We start from the raw sequence: 21460 nt of genomic DNA, 5'->3' as shown, positions 1-21460 counted from the left end.
GGGGAGAGAAGGCAAGCAAAATGTGAGGGAGATAGTGAAAGATACAGGAAATTGAATGCAGATTTCCAAAAAATAGCAAGGAGAAATAAGAAGGCCTTCTTAAACGAGCAATGCAAAGAAATAGAGAGAAAAGCAATGACAAACCTAGAAAGCATATTAAAAAGCAGAGACATCACGTTGCTGACAAAGGTCCTTATAGTTAAAGCTATGGTTTTCCCAGTAGTGGTGTATGAAAGTGAGAGCTGGACCGTAAAGAAGGCTGATTGCCGAAGAATTGATGCTTTTGAATTATGGTGCTGGAGCAGGCTCTTGAGTCCCATGGACGGCAAGAAGCTCAAACCTATCCATTCTTAAGGAAATCAGCCCTGAGTGCTCACTGGAAGGACAGATCATGAAGCTGAGACTCCAATACTTTGGCCACCTCATGAGAAGAGAAGACTCCCTGGAAAAGACCCTGATGATGGGAAAGATTGAGGGCACAAAGAGAAGGGGATGACAGAGGATGAGATGGTTGGACAGGGTTCTCGAAGCTACCAGTATGAGTTTGACTAAACTGCGGGAGGCAGTGGAAGACTGGAGTGCCTGGTGTGCTCTGGTCCATGGGGTCACGAAGAGTCATATTTGAACTGATTTTATAATGAAATGATTTTAGAATGTTGTATCTTTTTACTGTTGTTAGCCACTCTGAGCCCGGCTTCAGCTGGGGAGGGCGGGATATAAATAATTTATTATTATTATTATCATCATCATCATCATCATCATCATCATCATCATCATAAATGACTAAACCACAACAACTGTCCAATACCCGCAGGTCTCAGAGTGGTTCAATCAAAACTAGCACTTAACATTAGCACACACAAAAATTAGTCAAACTAATCTTGCTAATCCTGCTGATTTCAAGAAAAGAAATTCTAGGTTTAAAGAATTTTTCCTATTCTGTTAGTGTAATGATTCTTAGTTATGCAGGAAAACATATAAAAAAACAGTCTTCTAAAACAGACAGTCATTAATGAAGATATAAATATAAAAGTCAATATTAGTAGTTATTTGTATTTGTAGTGAAGACATGTTCAGAAATGCAAATAGTCCAGAACTACAGAGGTTATTTGGCCGGATAATTATTTTTGTTATTAGTATTCTGTCCTACGTAAGGCGTCATTGTGTTAGTTCACTAATTCACTAATAAATAAAAAGGTAGCAGAAGTTCAATACAAGAAATTAACAGAGGAAAGAAATAGATCATTTCATTTGAAACTGTAAGTTCTGCTAAGCAGTTCATTAGCAGCAGTCACAAAATAAAATATCCCTTAGTGGTGAACAGAAGGAAGGTTGATATCTTCATGGTTTTTCAATAAAAGCGCTGTCCTTATAGTGTGAGTTAAAATTCTCCTGAAAGAGGAAGTAGCAGCCTCACATGCTATTCCTTTATCCTCTTGCTACTAGTCCTGTGTGGATCATCGTCAGTGTCTCCTTGGCTCCTCTCCTGTGTGTGACACTGAGTGTGAGCTTTGCGCTGCACTTCACAACACCACAGCACAAGCTGCAAATTTTCTTATGGAGGGTGACCTCTCACCAATGTGTTCTCTCTCTTCTACCCTGCCATGACCTGAGCAAGGGCCCTGATCCCACTGGAGGCCAAGAAACAGCAGCAAGTGGTTGAGTAAAAATCCTCTGTCACACTAAATAGTGCTACCCTGATAGAATTTGTTCTTCGGCATTAATTCCCATGTGGCAACACAAGTAGTAAACCTTCTCAGAGACAGTCACTGAAAAAGCAGTAATACAGGGCTCTTATACTTGTATTCATACCTCTTAAGGGTTCAAGAGAGTAGAAGGGAAAGGTGACATTTTAAACTTTCTACATCCCTAATATCACCCTTCTCTGTGCATGAACCAGAGCATCTCACAGCTATGTAGTGCTGTAGAGATGGATTCTGGGAACTGAGAAAGGGATAAAATGAACTTCTTTCCTTCCTCTTGAAACATCCCTGTATAATGCAGGGAGGTGATTTACTTTTAACTTCATGGCACACATTCCCAGGTACAATACCCCCCTCCAGGATGTTTATTATAAGCTTATGTTTTGAGCAGGTGAGACCCTGTTTTCTCTCTCATACACACCTCACCTCTGATCTTCTTCCATGCTTCAACTGAAACCTCAGCGTTCTACATGTCCTGTTAGCTGACAGCGCCTTGTCAGCACATTCTGAGGGTTTAATTTACATTCTGTTTTTCATTTACAAACCAGTGTACTTCTATGCACTTAACGAGTCCTCTGGTTATGTAGAAATGTGTGGCTCTCTTCCGCTTCCAAACTAATAAGCACTCACCCACCTGAGTTTGCTATTCATACATGACCAGCAGGACATGTAGAATCCTTTCCTCTAAAAGAAGTTCTCCTGTTTAGGGTCCCAGAGAGCTATTTCACTGTTCCCAGTTTTTCTTTTCCAATTGTTACTCTGCGTTCCTTTTTTTTAAAGGAATATTTATTAAATCTTCCAATTTTTTAAACAAACAAAACAAACAGAAACATTAAACACAGGCATAAAATTCATAAACCATACTTTTAAATAACAAATTTCTCAGACCTCCTCATACTTCTCCTTCTCGTATCCCAATTAAGATTATTTGTTCAGCAAATCCTTCATTTAAAGCATTACAGCTTATAACATTACCTTATTTTTCAAACCCTTTCTTTTCCCCATCTATGTTCTTATATATTATTGCAGCTAGAAACCTCTGCGTTCCATGGCTACTAAGCCTGCTCAGTCCATGCTTGTGAGAGGGTTGCCCCCTTAGGCTTTTAAAAATTATTTCTTTTTTACTTCTGCAAATCTCAGGGTTCCTGCAGATGTGCTGATAACCGCCTCTGGTTGTTTAATGGTTCCATTTTGGCTATAATCCGTCAGCATTCAAAAGCCAAGTTCATGGTTAGGAGTGCTGACGACATTAGTACTCAGTAGCAGGATGTAATTTACAATACTTGGACAATTCTTAAAGATTTTTATACACCCCCCCCAATTTCTGCTCCTTTAATTGGAGTGTTTTGTTACTGCATAACTGAATCAAGCAATAGCTGTCAGCAAGTAAAGACATAGCTGTTCAATGCACTGTGTTGTTTTTTAATTCTCTCTACTTTAAACCAAGTGATAATACTTCAGCCGAACAGTTAGAAAGACATGCTCACTTCAGCAGCACATATACTAGAACAGTTAGACAGAAATACAGAGCGAATGTGATAGGACCCAAAGGTTCAGTTGCTAGTTATATTTTCCACTTATCAATGAAATGCAAAGAGGTTGTAGTGATTGCAGCATGGTAGATTCCCAGAATTATTGGTCCTTTGAGGTTCTCAGCATGTAAATTTCTGAAAGGTTATACCAAATATTAAGATTAGCGATTTGTGAAAGTATGTCTTTCCTATAATGTAAGCATTGGCCCACATTTATGGACCATTAATCCATCTTTTGACGTGTCTTCATCTGTTATCATTTTGAGGCATGGATAGTCATTTGTAGGCAAATGTATTGGTTTCACTTCAGGTGTATTTTTTTTTTTTTTACATGATAATGTTCATCTGTTGGTGATAGTGTGGCTATAAATTATTTTAATTAAAATGTCAGTTTTCTTGGGTGTTGGATATCGAAATATTTTATTAGTATATAGACTGTATGAACAAATCATGTTTTACAAAAAGAGAAACACATTCAGGATATTTTCTGCTAGGGATATCTGCTCATTTGTACTTTCCAGGCACAATTCAAAGTGTTGGTGCTGACCTTTAAAGACTTAAACAGCCTCAGCCCAGTATACCTGAAGGAGCGTCTCCACCCCCATCATTCTGTCCAAACACTGAGGTCCAGTGCCAAGGGCCTTCTGGTAGTTCCCTCACTGCGAGAAGCAAAGTTACAGGGAACCAGGCAAAGGGGCTTCTCAGTAGTGGCGCTGACCCTGTGGAACGCCCTCCCATCAGAAATAAACAACTATCGGACTTTTAGAAGACATCTGAAGGCAGCCCTGTTTAGGAAAGCTTTTAATACTGGATGAATCATTGTATTCTAATATTCTGCTGGAAACCACCCAGAGAGACTGGGGAAACCCAGCCAGATGGGTGGGGTATATATAATAAATTATTATTACTATTATTATTATTATTATTATTAGTAGTAGTAGTAGTAGTAGTAGTAGTAGTAGTATTTCCCCAAAACAAAATGCAACCAATCATTTGTTATAGAAGACATATTGGGTCACCAATCCTCTACATGCCTTCTATGTTCAGCAGTGCTACCTGATCAGGAAGGTCTGGTATGAGGGCACTTCAGCATTTCACATCCATTTATTCCCAGGAAATCCTTGCATCCAGCTCGTAATGGCACAGTAATATGAAGATATTTTTCTAGTAGACAAAAGCATAGTATAACTGCTAGGGAGAAAGGCTGCGAATCTGGGCCCTGATCTGACATATGGCTCAGGGGTGTTAAACGCTTGTGTTCCTGTCACTTTGTCTCAAGATACTAGGACAAATCTTTCTGTACTTCTGTTATAAAATTAATTGGAGTTCTTTAAGAAGACACCCGTTGTAAAGAGTTATATGGTTACAGTGTTTGGGACTTTTTTATTTTAAAAGGCAATCCAGGGGGGCATACAATTATGTATATATGGAGAAAGTGGACAGAGATAGGTTTGTCTTCCTCTCATAATACAGAATAATAATTTATTATTTGTACTGCACCCATCTGACTGGGTTGCCCCAGCCACTCTGGGTGACTTCCAGCATATATAAAGACATAATAAAACATTAAACCTTAAAAAGCTTCCCTATATAGGGCTGCCTTCTGATGTTTCCTAAATGTTATATAATTACTCATCTCCTTAACATCTGATGGGAGGGCATTCCACAGGGTGGGCACCACTACCAAGAAGGCCCTGTGCTAGATTCCCTATGAGACATTCTTAGAGGCTATTTGGATACTATTTCATTCTCATTATTAAGAAGAAACACTGGGCAATATCTGGTGCCCTTAATCCATTAACGGAAGGATTTATACTTGTGCAATGGAATGTTGTCTCCCCAAATCTGCTCCAGAAGATGGGGGGGGCAAAGAGGGAGGAGATGTGGAAAAGTTATGTTTTGCAAGTGTAAATCATTGTGCTGATGGAACTTAGTCCTACTTTGGATACAATCCACTTTTAGGCTATTCTACTCCTTTTGTACCACTTACCTGCTTTCAGTTCCAGATTGCTCTTTCTGTCTTAATTCCTTAACCTGGCCTCTGATAATCTGGCAATGCCCCCTATCAGGTTTTTACTCTCAAATCTGTGCCATCATGCTTTGAGAGTATCTTGGTACTTGTATCCTGGAATGGAAATTGATCAAGATTTCATCTGGTCGCATGGTGTCCACATGCCCAACCTCACGAGTAGTAAGCTATACTAAGGCAGAAAGAAAAGAGAGACAAGTGAGTCGTGAAAACTAGATTGTGTGCACATGTTTGCATTAAGTTAAATGTTTTGCCCTTTAAATGCTATTTAACTAAATAACATTGCTGAATAACATATGCTGGGAACAAACAACAAGGAGGGGGTGTTGCTTTCATGAATGGCTTGTGGTGGAGTTCCTGGAAGCATCTGTTTGGCCAGTTTTTAGAAAAGGATTCAGAAGTAGATGGATATAAGAAAGAACTTGAGCAAAACCCTGTTGGATACCTACTGTACTCTAGCATTGTGTTTCAACAGTGGCCAAGCAGATGCTTCTGGGAAACCCTCTCTCATTGTTTACCTCCCAGCAACTGGCATTCAGAGGCAAATTTCCATTTATTCCATTAGCCTGGAGGCTAATACCCATCAACAGACCTGTCCCCCAGAACTGTATTCAATTCTATAAATTAATTATGTATTCATCCAGCTTAAATATGCTGCCAACCAACTTCATTGGGTGGTGCATGAGTTCTAATATTATTATACATATTTTTTAACAAAGCTCTAACATAATACTCACAAGCTGTCTTTTTTCCCAAAGTGACACTTTGGCTTTGAAAAAATACACTTTGGCCACCACCTCTCTCTCTCATCTGATCCAACTGGATTCTTACACTCCTAAATTATTGCCCCTTTCCTTTAAGGGCCCTATGTACAGCTATTTTTCCTTCTATGGTCATTGTTGAATAAGACATAGCATGGCATTAATTGTTGCTGGACCAAAAGTTACACTTAACATGGGCAGGCTGCTTGGAATGGGGTGCCATGTTGAGTGCTTTCTGTCAGAGGTTCCCTGTTCCTGGCATAGAAACTCACAGTGTGATAGTAGTGATCCATGTGATAAGTAGTTCTTACTGTTGTTGTTGTTGGTGTTGTTGTTGTTGTAAACATTTATTTATATAGTGTCATCAGTGTACATGGCTGCATAGACAATTTAAACAAGAACTTCTACCCCAAAGGGCATACAGTCTAAAAACTGTGCTGTCCAGAATGGAGATAAATGTAAACCAGCCACTGTGTTGATTAATATCCTTAGTCAGTTAAATGTGTGCTCTGACCCTTAAAAAGGAAAGAATGTGTTTAGGTACATTAAGTGCTTCAATTACAGTACTTTTCTTTTGTGTACTCAGTGGACTACTACTTGAGAAGGGACTATAACACAAAACTGTGGCAAACCTAGTTTGTTCAGCAACTGTAACAAATGTGTTTTCACATCATTATCTTTCTCACTTTTGCAGTCTAAACAAGTGTATTCACTGTTTCTACAGAAATGAAAAGCATATTGTGCTTTAGTTCATGTTTCCTTGACTAAAGCAAGATACTGTTACATAATGGCTTTCATGTGGACTCCCTCCCCCTTTTATTCCGATTTTATGAAGTTAAGGTACCACAGCAAACTTTCTGCTGTAAATCATATATATCTATTTCCTCTTGAAATGCCTAGACCCATTTGGCATTCTTTTAATCCAGAACACTAGCACTTGCAATAAACGAACCTATTCATCACAATGGTTTTGGAACTATTGTTGGCAGTAAGTACAGAGTAAATTCTATGATTTTGCCGGGAAGCTCTAATGCATTGCATTAACATACTACCTTGGAGGATTTTTTTTTTAAAGAAGGAAATTACATAAAAGTATTTTGATTTATTTTGTTGGAGCATTTGTATTCTTTTGTAGGCAGAAGCTTTTCTGCCTTGCAAGCTCCCAGACAGCACATAAAACAAGCTCTTGTTATATATATTTCCTATGTGCCCTGCCAATATAGGATTCTTTGTTGCAATTGTGTTTGGCAGTCACTGAAGAATTTACTTTCGCTTTTGGTGAAAGGGGAGTCAATTCTTTATCCTTCAATACTATTAAATATTGCTGGTCCCAAGTCCAAATAACTTGCAAACATCATCATAGTCTTCATGAGAGCAGCCCTATGTTCTTTAGTTTCTTGTAGCTAGAAGCAAAAGGTGACTTGGATGAATGTAGAGAAGGAAGAAAACAAAACAGGGAGCTTGGCAACAGTGTGTAGCAGTGAAGTTGCTGGGAACAATCATGTTGGAAGTGCAACAGCTGAGATCATTCCATGTGTGACTTAAGGGTTAAATTTTGCTATCAAGAAGTCAGTTAACCAAGAAAGGATGGTGGAGCAGCCAAGCAAAGTGGTGCGATTTTTGCTAAGGAAGCACACGACTGGATTGGCTGGGTCGTTCTGAGATTATTTTCCTTTGCTGTAAAGTTATTGGAGGGCTCAGGACTGCCAGAAGAGGAGTTCACTCTTGGGTACTCCTGGACCCAGCTTTGCTACTTAGGAAACTGGTGGTGACCATTGTGTATGTGGAGAAGGGCTTTTAACAGTTAGGTCAGCTCTGTTTCCTTCTGAAAATTAAGCATCTTGCCACTCTCATCTATGTCTTTGAATAAAAGCAAGAAATTTCACACAGAGAGAAAGATAGCAATCCTGAAGCAGCTGTGGTCAGACATACGCAGTGGACTCTTTTCCCTATGAAGGGACAAGCAAATCTTTGGTAGGATTTTAAGCACCATTAAATTTCTGTGGAAGAATGAACTCTTGCCTATGGAAATCACTGAGAGATAAAAGGCTAAGGTTTGGCTGGGAAGTCGGGAATCATGTAGAAACACAAGAGGACACCTGTTGTTTATCTTCATGATTCATTGCTCTGGCATGGTCTCCTTTCAGTCAACCTCTACATGGCACATATAATTCTATTAAGTCTTCATATCCACTGTGACTGGACTGTTCAATCACTCCTAAAGGAGAAATGCACCTCAATTATCCGGTCCTCAGAGGAAGCTGCCTGTCACAAATTTTTAGCTTTAGCTTGCTTGCTTCCAATCATGGTGTAGGCTCCTCTGAGGATGGGTAATATTTACACCTTGTAAAAGTAAACCACCCTAGGTGTAACAGTGAATTGTGCTTTCCATCTCAAAACAGAAAAAGTGTGCCTTGCTTATCAGAAGTCTGAGGAACATTAATATAATCTTCCTTACGTTCACAAGTGCAGAAGAGAGAGGCAAATGAATATATAATAAAACATTTATTGCTTGTAAGACTGTTTGTTACTAAACAACACGAATGTAGTCTATATGTTATGGCAGCCTCATGTCTCTAGCGTTCATTTTTAGCATTACTCCCTCTCAGGGGTTTCATGTTCTTTATTATACTATTCAATTACTCAAGCACCAATTTGCTCTTTTGATATTGTGGCCCATTGGTTTGTTTCAATAGGCGTTGTCCCTTGTAGTTCATTTTCTTGGGCAATCAAGGGCTGTACAACACACATTGATCACTCAATTGCCTATCAAAAATATGCTAAGATCAAGAAGCTTAATTAGCTGGAATGAGATTTCTGATGAAGCTCAATTTCAGAGGCAGCAGAGTGCCTCATTTCCTTAATATGCAGTTTTCAAATCATGTAGTCCTCCATTTTGTAATACTGTAAAGTAAGTAGCATGGAGATTGGACTTCATTCATTATTATCATTGACAAGGATGATATTATCTTAGGTCAGAAGTAGAGGAACTTTGTCTGTTTGAGGGCCACGCTCCCTTGTGGACAATCTTTTTTCGGTGTTGGGAGCATAAAGTAGGAAGAGCAACACATGCAAAATTTGCCCTTATACAGTAGGCTACTTTCTGCAGACACTCCTTATTCTCTAGCTAAGTGTTATCAGAGTTCACGGACACAATCCAGCCAAGGAAGTCACGAAGCAGGGTTTGACTTTTTTGCAACTCTGGGTTCTGGGGCAGGCAGAGGGGTTGAATATATATGTGAGTGTGTGTGTGTGTTTATATATTATATACAGTATATTAATTCCTGAATATGAATTTCTATTCAAAGGTTCTTATATATAGAAAGAAATAGAAACTTGCCAAATGTCTTTTGGTATTTAGTAATAGTGTGTATTGTGTAGTTGGAACATCCTCTTTGATGAAGGATATTGAGCATTTAGGCATATATTAACTTCTGCTCTTTGATGTCTGTATCATATGTGAGATCAGCCACCAACACTATATTAATCTCATGAACAAGTCTGAAGGGAAATAACCCAAATATCTTTTTTAAAAATAGCTTTTTAAAGAATAATGAGACCAATGTTTTCAAACATTTTACATTTTACTGTTAGAGAAATGCAATGCTGTATGCTTTAAAATTCTTGTAACACCACTCCCACACTTCAGTTTATCCATTTCGATATCATTAGTAGTTTAGCCCTGAGAACTTTGTCATTGATTTCAATGAGAGGTGAATTGCACATGAGAGTGCATTTAAAATGCCAAAAAATGCTTTGTGTTAAGAAGGGGTAGTATTGGTGAATTTTCAGTAATTCTGCATGTGATATGCTGTAGGCTATTGTATTTTTATTCAATGAATTTATACAGAGCCTTTACATTTTTTAAAAAATTGTAACTTCTTTAATGCCCCCGGGTGATAGCCAACCATGTATGAATAACATTTGATATCATCCAACTTCATTAAAATACAATACAATTATAATACAATACAATACAATACAATTATTAAATACAATAAAATGCAATACAATACAATTACCAGTTACAATCTCACTAAACCAACAGAACACAGCACAGATCAATGAAACAACAATGAATATCTCAAAAGCAGCACTGAAATTCATTACATCAAATAGTTTTAACCTGTCACCTAAAACAATTCAGAATGGGTGCCAGACAAATGTCTCTTGGAAAGGTATTTTGCTACTAGGGTACAGAAAACTCTCTCTAGTCGCCACATGTCTGACTTCTGAAGTTTGGACTCAAGACAAAAGGTATCAAAAGAAGATATTGGTTATTGGACAGATTCATATGGGAGCAGATAATCCTCAGTTACCTAGTTCCCATGTTGACAGGAACACACAAAAGCAAACTGAGTAAGACATTGATGCTCAAGCAAGTCTTCACTGGAAAAACAGTTTATTCTCCTTCCCCTCCATATTTATCAAAGAGCTATTCTGGGTGAGTGGGGCTCAGTCCAGGGTTGTTATTGTTGTTAGAATTTGTCTGCTGTGGGTTAAACCACAGAGCCTAGGACTTGCCGATCGGAAGGTTGGTGGTTCGAATCCCAGTGACAGGGTGAGCTCCCATTGCTCGGTCTCTGCTCCTGCCAACCTAGCAGTTTGAAAGCACGTCAAAGTGCAAGTAGATAAATAGGTACTGCTCCAGCGAGAAGGTGAACAGCATTTCCGTGTGCTGCTCTGGTTCGCCAGAAGCAGCTTAGTCATGCTGGCCACATGACCCAGAAGTTGTACGCCAGCTCCCTTGGCCAATAAAGTGAGATGAGTGCTGCAACCCCAGAGTCGGTCATGACCGGACCTAATGGTCAGGGGTCCCTTTACCTTTTTTACCTATGCTGAAGTTGCAAAATGCAGTTTACCTGCATGGTGAACCGATGAACTGCATATTGCAGCCATTGCATATGCCATTTAGTAATTTATTTCTGGTACCCCAACCCTCTGACTGGGTTGCCCCAGCCACTTTGGGCAGCTTCCAACAGAGTGGAAAAGAACACGACACAATATCAAACATTAACAGCTTCCTGAAACAGGGCTGCCTTCACATGTCTCCCAAAAATCACATAATTGTTTATCTCTTTGGCATCTGGCCCTAGGGGAATCCACAGGGTGGGTACAACTACCTGTTAAGTTGGAGCTCCAGGAGCTCCTGGTAACATGGCCCCCAGAGATAGGAAATAGCCTTTTTAAGGGACATCAGATTATGGACTCCAGTACAGAAGAAGAGCCCCCCCCAATCATGGTGAATTTGGCACTAGTAGACCAGATCATCTGAGTTATCTGAAGAGCCAACCTTTCAATTGCCCAAGACTCCATATTCATTTATTCTCTCTTGACTGAGACAACAATAGACTCTCCAGGAGATGACAGAATTCCAGAGGTGTACTAGATTAAAGGCCAGCTGTGGGTTAAACCACAGAGCCTAGGGCTTGGCGATCAGAAGGTTTGCGGTTCAAATCCCTGCGACGAGGTGAGCTCCCATTGCTTGGTCCCTGCTCTTGCCAACCTAGCAGTTCGAAAGCACAAAGTGCAAGTAGATAAATAGGTACCATTCTGGTGGGAAGGTGAACGGCGTTTCCATGTGCTGCTCTGGTTCGCCAGAAGCAGCTTAGTCATTCTGGCCACATGACCCGGAAGCTGTACGCCGGCTCCCTCGGCCAGTAAAGCAAGATGAGCGCCGCAACCCCAGAGTCGTCCGTGACTGGATCTAACAGTCAGGGGTCCCTTTACCTTTATCTTTAAGGGAATGGTATTTTGACATACCACAGGCCTATCTATGTTCTTCTCCAGAGATTTACAGAACAGGGTGGTGGTTTTTTCCTAATAAGGAGCTGTCCATAGTACTGAAGTTCATTTATCTGGTCAACTTCCTGCCTTACTGCTTCATTCCCTTGTCATACTTCAACTATGATCCAGGCATCTGCTTTCAAGTCACTGCTGATTGCTCCTTCCAGGTGACCTCTGTCTCTGCCCAGTCCCTGAGGACTGTGATGAGCAGGAGAGGCTGTTTGTGTACCCCAAATAACCAGGCAACTAGGGTTGATTTGGAGTGGCTTTTCAGGTTACGAAGTCAGATTGTGCCATTGTCAAGGCATATTGAGATGGAGCAGAGACTACCTAATCTTCTCAGTTGCCTCCTTTTTTCATAAGCTTAAATGCAGTCATTTCCCACTACCTTGAATTTTTTTGTGAATCAAAACCAAGCTGACTGGGGAAACACCCAGAGCTCAAGAGCGAAGGGGATGGAGAGGTTTGCATACCTTTCATTTTGATGGACTGGTGTCACTTTTAATCACAGTGCACTCCAATCACCATGATTTAGGGAAGAGATGTTGAAGTAAGCATGTGGGTCATCATTCTGCTGCAAGTTTTGGCTGTGAGTGTAGGGTAAGCATTATTGGATCTTCTTCTCCTTTCCTTTCAAACTTGAAGGATTATTCTCCAAATAACAACAGAAAGAAAGTGGAAATGTGTGGAAGTTTTGGAATTATGGAGTCTGAATCAGCCAGGAAACTGGATGGCTTATTCGTGTATTGAACAAAACCCACAGCCTTTTGTTCATGGTAACCTCATCAGAGGAACAAGAGGGTTCTTGATGGAACATTAGTGTTCAGGGACCTACTTGACCATCAGTAAAGCAATAGATGGTTAGCTTGTGTGTTCAAAATTTATTCCCATCCCTCATAATCACCCAGTTGGATTTTAAAAGAAACACAGGTTCCTTTATTTGCTTTCTGAACGATTAGGCCCTATTGAAGTCATAATTTTATGCTTTTGTCTGCAACCAAAAGAGCTGGAAACTTTTAAAAAGACCTTGGAGTGTCCTGCTATTTTCAGTTTTTTCAGAAATTCATCTCGCTGGCAGTCTTCAAAGACAAGTGAACTAAAAGTGGAACAGCTTTCCTAGCCAAACAATAAATTGGCACAAGTACCCCAGCAATCACCCTGCTTTCTAGTGATTCCATCTGAGCCCATCTGTTTTCAGAAACAGAGGCAAACTTAGCAGCTCCTGAGATGTTGAAAAAAAGATTTTTGAAAGGAAAGACAAAACATTCTGTACTCTAGTCTTCTGCATGGATAATGTGACACTTAAATTATTCTTTCTAGTTAGACTGCTGTATCCTCAGGAGGTTAATGGGAAGTTTTATTTTTAAATAACTGACAACTACATCAGCAAAAATGATTTCAGAGCTTCAGACAATGCATTAGTCATAATTGTTAGAAATTATAAAAGAGGGAGTTCAGTACACTGAAAGCATCTCAAACTTCACATTGAAAATCATATGCATTTTGTAACAAGGATGTCTTCAGCCTATGAGTTACTTCATTCAGTTGTTCATTTAGGACAGTTTTGTTAGGCACACAAGGCTGTGTGACTAGGCCATGCCCACTGGCCACTCAAGTAATGACACAGGACATCAAGCCCAGGACAGACAACTGCAAAGGAACAGTCAGGCACCTCCTGATTATTCCTTTTCAGATGTGGCTTGCATTCAGCATTCAGTGCCAATACAAGCCATACTGCTTGTAACAGACATCAGATCTGCTATGGAAGTTGGATTGGAAGATTTAGCTACTTTTGGATCTGGCTCTGCCTGAAAATGGTCTCCCACCTCCCTCACAGACTGGACAGGACACAGGGGAGACAATTCCATACGGACAATAAAGAACATTCTGCTCTTAGATTTTAGAAGGTTAATCACTTGAAAAGCAATGACAAACCTAGACAGCTTAAAGAGTAGAGATATCACCTTGCCAACAAAGGTCCGTATAGTAAAAGCTATGGTTTTCCCAGTAGTGATGTATGGAAGTGAAAGCTGGACCATAAAGAAGGATGATCACCGAAGAATTGATGCTTTTGAATTATGGTGCTGGAGGAGACTCTTGAGAGTCCCATGAACTGCAAGAAGAACAAACCTATCCATTCTGAAGGAAATCAGCCCTGAGTGGAAGGACAGATTGTGAAGCTGGAGATCCAATACTTTGGCCACCTCATGAGAAGAGAAGACTCCTTGGAAAACACCCTGATGTTGGGAAAGATGGAGGGCACACAAGGAGAAGGGGATGACAGAGGACGAGGTGGTTGGATAGTGTTCTCAAAGCTACCAGCATGAGTTTGACCAAACTGCGGGAGGCAGTGGAAGACAGAAGTGCCTGGCGTGCTCTGGTCCATGGGGTCATGAAGAGTCGGACACAACTAAATGACTAAACAACAAAAATCACTTGAAGCATGCTTTGTACTTACATTTGCCCCTATTATTTACATTTGAAGCCACTTGTACATTATAAACTCTCTAGGCAGCCACTATTGTATGGAATGGCTAATATGCTTTCAGAAAGTTCTTCTCACATATGTTTATTTAAATATATATTTGAACTCCAATCATTCATCCCAGTTTTTAGAGAGTAGCAATATGTCTGTAAAGAAAATAAAGTGTGCCGGTGTGTTTGTATGTGTGGACATAAATAATTCTTGTACTGAATTCTGTATCATTAATAAACCAAAAGAGGTTCAATGAAAGAAGTTAGATTGCCCTTACTGTTGTATGATACGCATGTACAAATGTTTGGGTCTTCAGTACAAAATCCCAAACAACTGGCATTTCAATCACTTAGCATCAGCTACAGACTGACTTCTACGCTACAAATTAAGGTAAAATTGAGTGTACCATGAGAAAATGTCATACCTCGGGGGGGGGGGGAGGAAGCTGAACTCTCACCAAAACATTGTTATAAAGAGGAGGAGGAATTTAATTATAAGAGCTTGTTGTTTATGAGCTCTGGCAGTCTGAAAATTGCGCAGCCCTCTATCAGTAACCTTTTGAGCTTATGTCTTTAGCAATACATGGGAAAGCCACTTGTATTTTGAAAAGGTAACATTTTCTTTGAGTGCATTGGAGGGCACAGAAGAATTAGAGTCCAGAGCAATAGTCTTGCTCATTGTTACTTCCAGCAACTGTGATGCCAACTTTCTCCAATCAGATGCAATAGAGAAGGATGACACCACTATATATACAAGTAACCCAAGAATCAAAAGGAAATGGGAGTGCCTTAATAGTGTGCTGCACTAAATCCCTATCACCTTTTTACTCTGTGAGTTACTTCTGCCCAAAGGCACCACCAAAAACACCTGAACTCCATTTTATTACAAAAATTACTATTAAAACTTACAGAAGGTAATCAAGAAACAGGCCTCAGAGGCACCTTATGACTAAGAACTCTGAGAATTAGATTGCTCAAGATCTGGACCAAGTTACCTGAGAGACCACCTTCCCCTTTATAGACCTTAGATCACCTAGGGAAATTGTGCTTTTGGTACCACACCCTACAGAATTTCCATTTTGAAAGAAGACGTGGACAAACAGTTTGCAAGGGCGGAGCCCATACACTTTGCTTTGCATGTTATTGCAATGTGATGAGGAGTGCCAGTGCTTTTGGAGTTTTTCAGAGACCCATTGAGACCTATACAAATGATGTGAATATAGATTGTTGAACATGCCCATCCTCCAATTGTACAGTAATTTCGGGAGATGTAACTTTCTGTCATCTCCTGGATGTATGACCAAGCAGTCTGCAGAGTTTATGAATAGTTCCTGCTGCATAGCCAACTGGTTCTTTAGTAACAACAAAATAAGGGGTCAGTTCAGGATGTTCAGTTCAAGATCTGGCCTGAACTCAGGTATGGGATGGTGACAGAGAAGAAAGGTGGTATCCAAAACAAAGCAAGTCTAATAACATCTCATTCTAAATCCAGGAGGCTTTGCACATTGTCTTGAAATATAACAGTCCAGATTGTCAGTGACATTTTCACATTCCATTATAACAGCATAAGTGGAGGTACTGGGGGAACCCTGAAGGAACAGTTCAGAAATTGGCAAGTATGACTCCATGTCACTAAATTCAAGCTGCATTAAGTGCAGATACTGGCCTCATTAATTTCAAAGGGACTTAATGTGTTTTTAATCTTCTCTAGAGTGTGGCTTTTGACTTCTGTTTGCTTTTATTAGCAACTTTAGTTGTGAAAATGCCTGGCCCCTTTTAAATCAGGAACCATCACAGAAGGAATTTTGCAAATGGAAGGTACATGTTCTCAATTTGCCATCGAGGGGAGACCTGAAAAAGAAACAGTATGACTGCTGATTAATTTTTCATATGATCCTGGATGCTATACAGAATAGAAAATAGGATTTAAAAACACACTGGCATGGATCCAGAGATGTTTTGCAGGAGCGGAAAGGCTCTTTGCTTGCACAAGGCAGCCCTGCTGACTTTCCTCAGCCTACTGCAACCCTTCCATGCCCCATCACACACCATTCCAGAGGGTCCCTTGGCAATGTGTGAGTGGCCACCCTACTCTATGGTAGAGCCAATACCAGCTGGTGAGGCTTTGTGGGTGCAGCTACATTGCCTTCCTGACTTCCCAATGGTGCACATTGCTGCTACTTACCAAGATGGGGAAGGGCAAGGCAGTGGGGAGCCTGGTGTGGTGCGGCTGCAACCATGGAGCCAATCCAGTGCTTTGACCTGCTGTGCCCACATCATGCGAAGCTCCCCCACTGCCTTGTCCTTCCTCCTTTTCTTCTTGTTAACTGATAGCATTGTGCAGCACTGAGAAGCTGGGTCTTCAATGCAGCCCAATTCACACCACCTCGCTGGCCGCTCCTGCAAAACACCTTTAGCAAGGTATCTCCACAATAAATTTATTGTAGTTTATCAAAATCTGTAACCCTTATTCTTTCCATTTAAGGTCAGACAATGCAACTTTGAATAGTGAATGCTTCATAATTCATGTTGCTTTATTTTTTTATATACTTTTGCGAAAGATACGTTCTTGCTAATCTCCGTTTCAGCCAATGACTGAAAATTCAACAATTAGGCTAATTTATTTAAGTGCAGTAATTACTATAAAGAGATTCACTTTGAAGTGATTAAAGCAGCAGTCTGAGACCTCCTTTCTAAACTTAATGAATCATGAAAATAAATCAAATAGGTTTTAAGTAAAAATGCCCATGCGTTATCTGCTCCCAACTTTAATGGAGTGACCATAAAAATCTATATCTTATGAACCAATGCGCATTGGGTACACAAGTGGCTTTATCAAGAATGTTACTGTGTGCCTTTGTCTACACGTGCATGTGCGTCATGTACCCAAACAATACATGTATTTTCAGGTCTTGAGCTCAGAGTTGCAGCATGCCACAGAACCAAGGAAACTTATAATAGCACTAATCAGGGATTTAGCAAGCAGATAAGAGACAAGTATTGGAAGAAAAGAATTAACAAGTTTATTGCAAAAACAGAAAGAGAGAGTGATTGATATGTATGGTTTTAAGAAATAAAAGAATGCAATCATCTGGTACTGGCAACTTTTACTGCAATGCACCCTGTATGGATTACTGCATTGAGGCGTCTCTTGTGCTTGGTCTAGGAACTGCAACTAGTGCATTATGGGGCAGCACAATTGCTGACAGGCATGAGACCCTGTCAGCATATTACACCTCTGCTCCATTTGCCTGCACCAGCTGCCAATTTGTTACCAGGCTTGATTCAAAGTGTTGCCATCCGTGTATAAAGCCCTTAGGAAGAAACCTAGGAAGCTACCTTATACCTTAGATCTAAGAGTTGATTGCTGATCCTTTGGCTGTTAAACCTTTGGCTGTTTCAGCCAGTTTTAATCTACTGATGGCTTTGATTTGTTGTTAGTGATTGATTCCTGTCATATTGTTGTTGTTTTACTTTAAATATATTGCATGTTCTTTTCAATTACATTTGGGAAAAAGCAGAATATAAATAAATATATAAAATAAAAATATTTCAAATAATAAATGCAAAAAAAAATAATCAGTGCAAGTGGCTAGCCGCAACACCAAGATCATGTGTGTATCCCCACCCACCCACATATAGCAGCCTCAAATTGTACAAAAGAGAAATATTAGCTCACATTACTTTTAGAAATGAGTTTCCACACTTATCATTATGCCTGCACCCTGGGATATACATATATGCATGATTTGAAAGTGTTAGTGATCACTTCATTCTACCACTCTTGCAAGTTTCACGTAGTAATCTTATTACTGCAGTGGAGGGAGAGACTGGCAATCATTCTGCTGACTTGACTAAAACTGTCACTTGCATTAATCCTCAGTTTGAACGTGCACTAAAAACAGAACAGCGACAGCTGAAATTTTTCTTTTAAAAGCCCTTTCCATCTAAATTTAGAAACGCCTGTGTCGAGTCTCACAGGGATCATTACACATACTGCCAGGGTGTCCATAAATAACCACGACAGCTCCCCTGGTAACAACACATAACACACGCTCTGGATTGCTGGGAATTCAGTGCTCCCTGTGCAGCTGGGATCCTCTCAGCTGTCGAGGCTTAATTTTTAAAGGCAATTTCACCTCACTGGCCTAGATAAAATTATAAAAAGAGCTGTGAAATGTTTTAGCTGTGGAGGTTTTTTAGCTGTTGCTGTGTGTCCTTTTTATTATATTAGGAAGATGGCAGCTAAATTCTTCCACTGAAACAAAATAATGCGAAATCTGGGCATCAATCAAAGGGAGTATTTGTGGGCACAAAGGAGGTGTGCCAATGGGCAGCTGTTCTTTGTCAGCCTATGGTCAACTTTTGTTCCTATGGAGATTTAATAGGTGCATTGATTTTTATAGTGCAAAGTGACATTATCTTTCTCCCCTCTCTCTTTCCCAATCTTTCTCTCTTCCTATCTCTCCCCCTTCCCCCCCTTCTTCCCTCTGTTCTTTAGGTGGGAGAGTTCAGAGCTCATGCAGCTGAATGGACAGCCAATGTCACGGCAGAGTTCAAAGAAACACGTAGACGCCTGAGTGTGGAGATTTACGACAAGTTCCAGCGGGCTACCTCCATCAAAAGGAAGCTCTCTGCAGAAATGGCAGTGAACCACAGCCAAGACCTGACTCCTTGCAAGAGAACCTTGTCTGTCAACCACCTCACCAGCGAGAAAGACCTCTTGCCTGCCATCACAAAGACGGACAGCATTTATATGAATGGCTTGACTCCTCACTGTGCAGCAGAAGAGATTGCTGTCATTGAAAACATTAAGTAGCACTGACTTTGAATCCTGATCTTTTAATAAGAAGAAGCCTACGGTTTAGACTTTACCTTGTAGTTCCTGATATTTTTCCCCCTTGTCCATAACTGATGCTAATAGCATTATTTTTATCATGTGCATGAATTCCAACAGAAATCCACCCACAATAAGGATTCAGAGTCACCATCGTATCTCTTGAAAGACACAAAACGAATGGCACTTCTGTCATTGACAAATGCTGGAACAAGCAATGTTTGATGCCTTTTTTGTGCCCAGACTGTTTCTTCATCTCTCCTAATGTGCCATAAGGCGTTAAGAATGAATACTGCTGGTTTAGGTTAACAATGTAGCTTTGAGGGATCAGTCCTTAAACTTTTCAGGGTCTACCTTACCAAGCCTAGGAACGGACCATGTACGGACTACAATCTATATGTAAATGGCAAGAAAATCTTATGCAGCCTTTTACCTAAGAAATTTTTGTCAGTGCCTTATCTTTTAAAGAAACAGAACCTCTATAACTCTCATAATGGTTTTTTGTTTGTTCGTTTGTTGGTTGGTTCTTGCATGAGTAACATTATCTCATTTTGATATTTCATCTAGACCATAACAATCATGTTTTAAGGGTGTCTAAAGCTGAGGATACCAGCATTAAGAAACTGATGCCAAATCCAAAAACATCAAAGCACCGCTTCTAAGTCTAGCTTTAAAGGCACTGCAATTACCAGGGTTGCAAAAGGTGTCTCCCTGCAAGTAGGTTTTTTTCCTTTTTTTATTACTCAGGTGCAGAGTATGTACAGACCTGTAGAATTCATGGATCCATTTCAGGCCTCGTTACTTAAGCCGTAGTTGGCAGTTCAGTCCCATGCATCATATACCAAAAATCTTCAGTTTTGTATTATTAACTGATTTGATAGGTAAGATTAACTTGGTGCAATCAAAAGACTCATTTTACACAGAAACAACATGAAACAATCCTGAATTATCAGCATTTCTATGAAACACCATGCTGCTGGCGGATAAGGATTTGAAATTTTCATTGTTTTAGCCACGTCATGCCATACGCTATTTTAGCACAGGGATCCTGCCTGTTGATTGCTTTCCTGAATGTTACATCGTACGCTTTTGCCCATTCTGGAGCTGGGATTAAAAGTGGGAATGCAGCTGAAACTGGCATCACTGTGACTTTCTACATCGAGAATATAGACGGTATCTGAACACAAATGCAGGCGTGAAAAACAGTTGACCAATAGCACAATCTGAATATAATTGAATATTTGGGTAGAATAGGCTGATACACAGATCTGAAACCAATCCTTGGGATTTCTTTAATTGTTTTAAAGAGGAGAAAAAACATTAATTTTATAGCCTCTTGTGTCTTTTGTTTCTAAGTGTGTGCAAGATTCAGAAGGAATGCAGGATTTTTAAATAACGGAATGGATTGTCTTTTATTTTCCTTCACCGTTTTATTCTATTTCATCCTGGCTGTATATAAAACAAATATAATACCCCTTAAGAGATTAATAGGCAGCCTGATCCTCAAAGCATAACTATGATGCAAACTTCGTTGAAATCAGAGGCTTGCATCTGTAGAGCTGTTTGAGGCCTGCATCCTTGGCTCTGATTATCTAAAGCAAAATGGGACTTCAATTGGACACAATTCAAGTAACAAATCCATTCTGTCTGATTATTGAATAGCATTATGAACTATGAATGTTAAATGTACGGATGCTTCATCTTCTTTTCTGACAAATCTAAGTTATCAATGTAAATAGCAATCAATGAAGAGTTACTGAGAGTGTACATCTCAAGTCAGCAAAGTTCCATTAACTATGACCAGGCCAGGCTCATCAAAGGAAAGGCCCCTCCCCACCATTTCTCCCAGCACAGTGTTCTGAATGTTGACATGGTAAGAAAGGTTCTCTTGCCATGCATAAACTGTGAATTGTAATGAAAATGAAAATAATAAAGTTTTTAATTAAAACATGCCTTACCGAGTTTCCTGTTTGTTGCCATTAAAACCCTGAGAAATCTGTTGTAATAATAATAATAAATAATAATATTTTTTTATTTATATCCCACCCTCCCCAGCCGAAGCCGGGCTCAGGGCGGCTAATAACAATAAAATAATACAACATTCTAAAATCATTTCATTAAAATATTACTTCAAATCAAATTGAATTGATGGCAACCATTGGGCCAGAGTTCTGCAAAGATTGCCAAAGGAGGGAGTCAGGCTGTGCCCTGGCCAAAGGCTTGGCGGAACAGCTCTGTCTTGCAGGCCCTAATCTCTTGTGACAGAGTGTTCCACCAGATCGGAGCCACAGCCAAAAAAGCCCTGGCTCTGGTTGAAGCCAGCCTAACCTCTCTGT

The 21460-nt window shown here is 40.0% G+C and overlaps 1 protein-coding gene across 2 annotated transcripts in view; it reads left to right on the top strand.

The window, feature by feature from the left end:
• The window catches only part of KCNK2 (potassium two pore domain channel subfamily K member 2), a 90849-nt gene extending 69775 nt beyond the window's left edge, over nucleotides 1-21074 (top strand). For both annotated transcript variants that reach the window (XM_053383189.1, XM_053383188.1), the window contains exon 7: nucleotides 18789-21074. In XM_053383189.1, coding sequence (XP_053239164.1) covers nucleotides 18789-19106 — 318 coding nt within the window. In that variant the 3' untranslated portion in view covers nucleotides 19107-21074. The remainder of the gene's footprint in view (nucleotides 1-18788) is intronic.
• The last annotated feature ends 386 nt before the right edge of the window (nucleotides 21075-21460 follow it).

The sequence above is a fragment of the Podarcis raffonei genome, chromosome 3 (assembly GCF_027172205.1).
Source record: "Podarcis raffonei isolate rPodRaf1 chromosome 3, rPodRaf1.pri, whole genome shotgun sequence".
NCBI classification, from domain to species: domain Eukaryota; kingdom Metazoa; phylum Chordata; class Lepidosauria; order Squamata; family Lacertidae; genus Podarcis; species Podarcis raffonei.
Note: the sequence above shows the minus strand (reverse complement) of the source record. Positions and strands in the feature narration are given on the sequence as shown.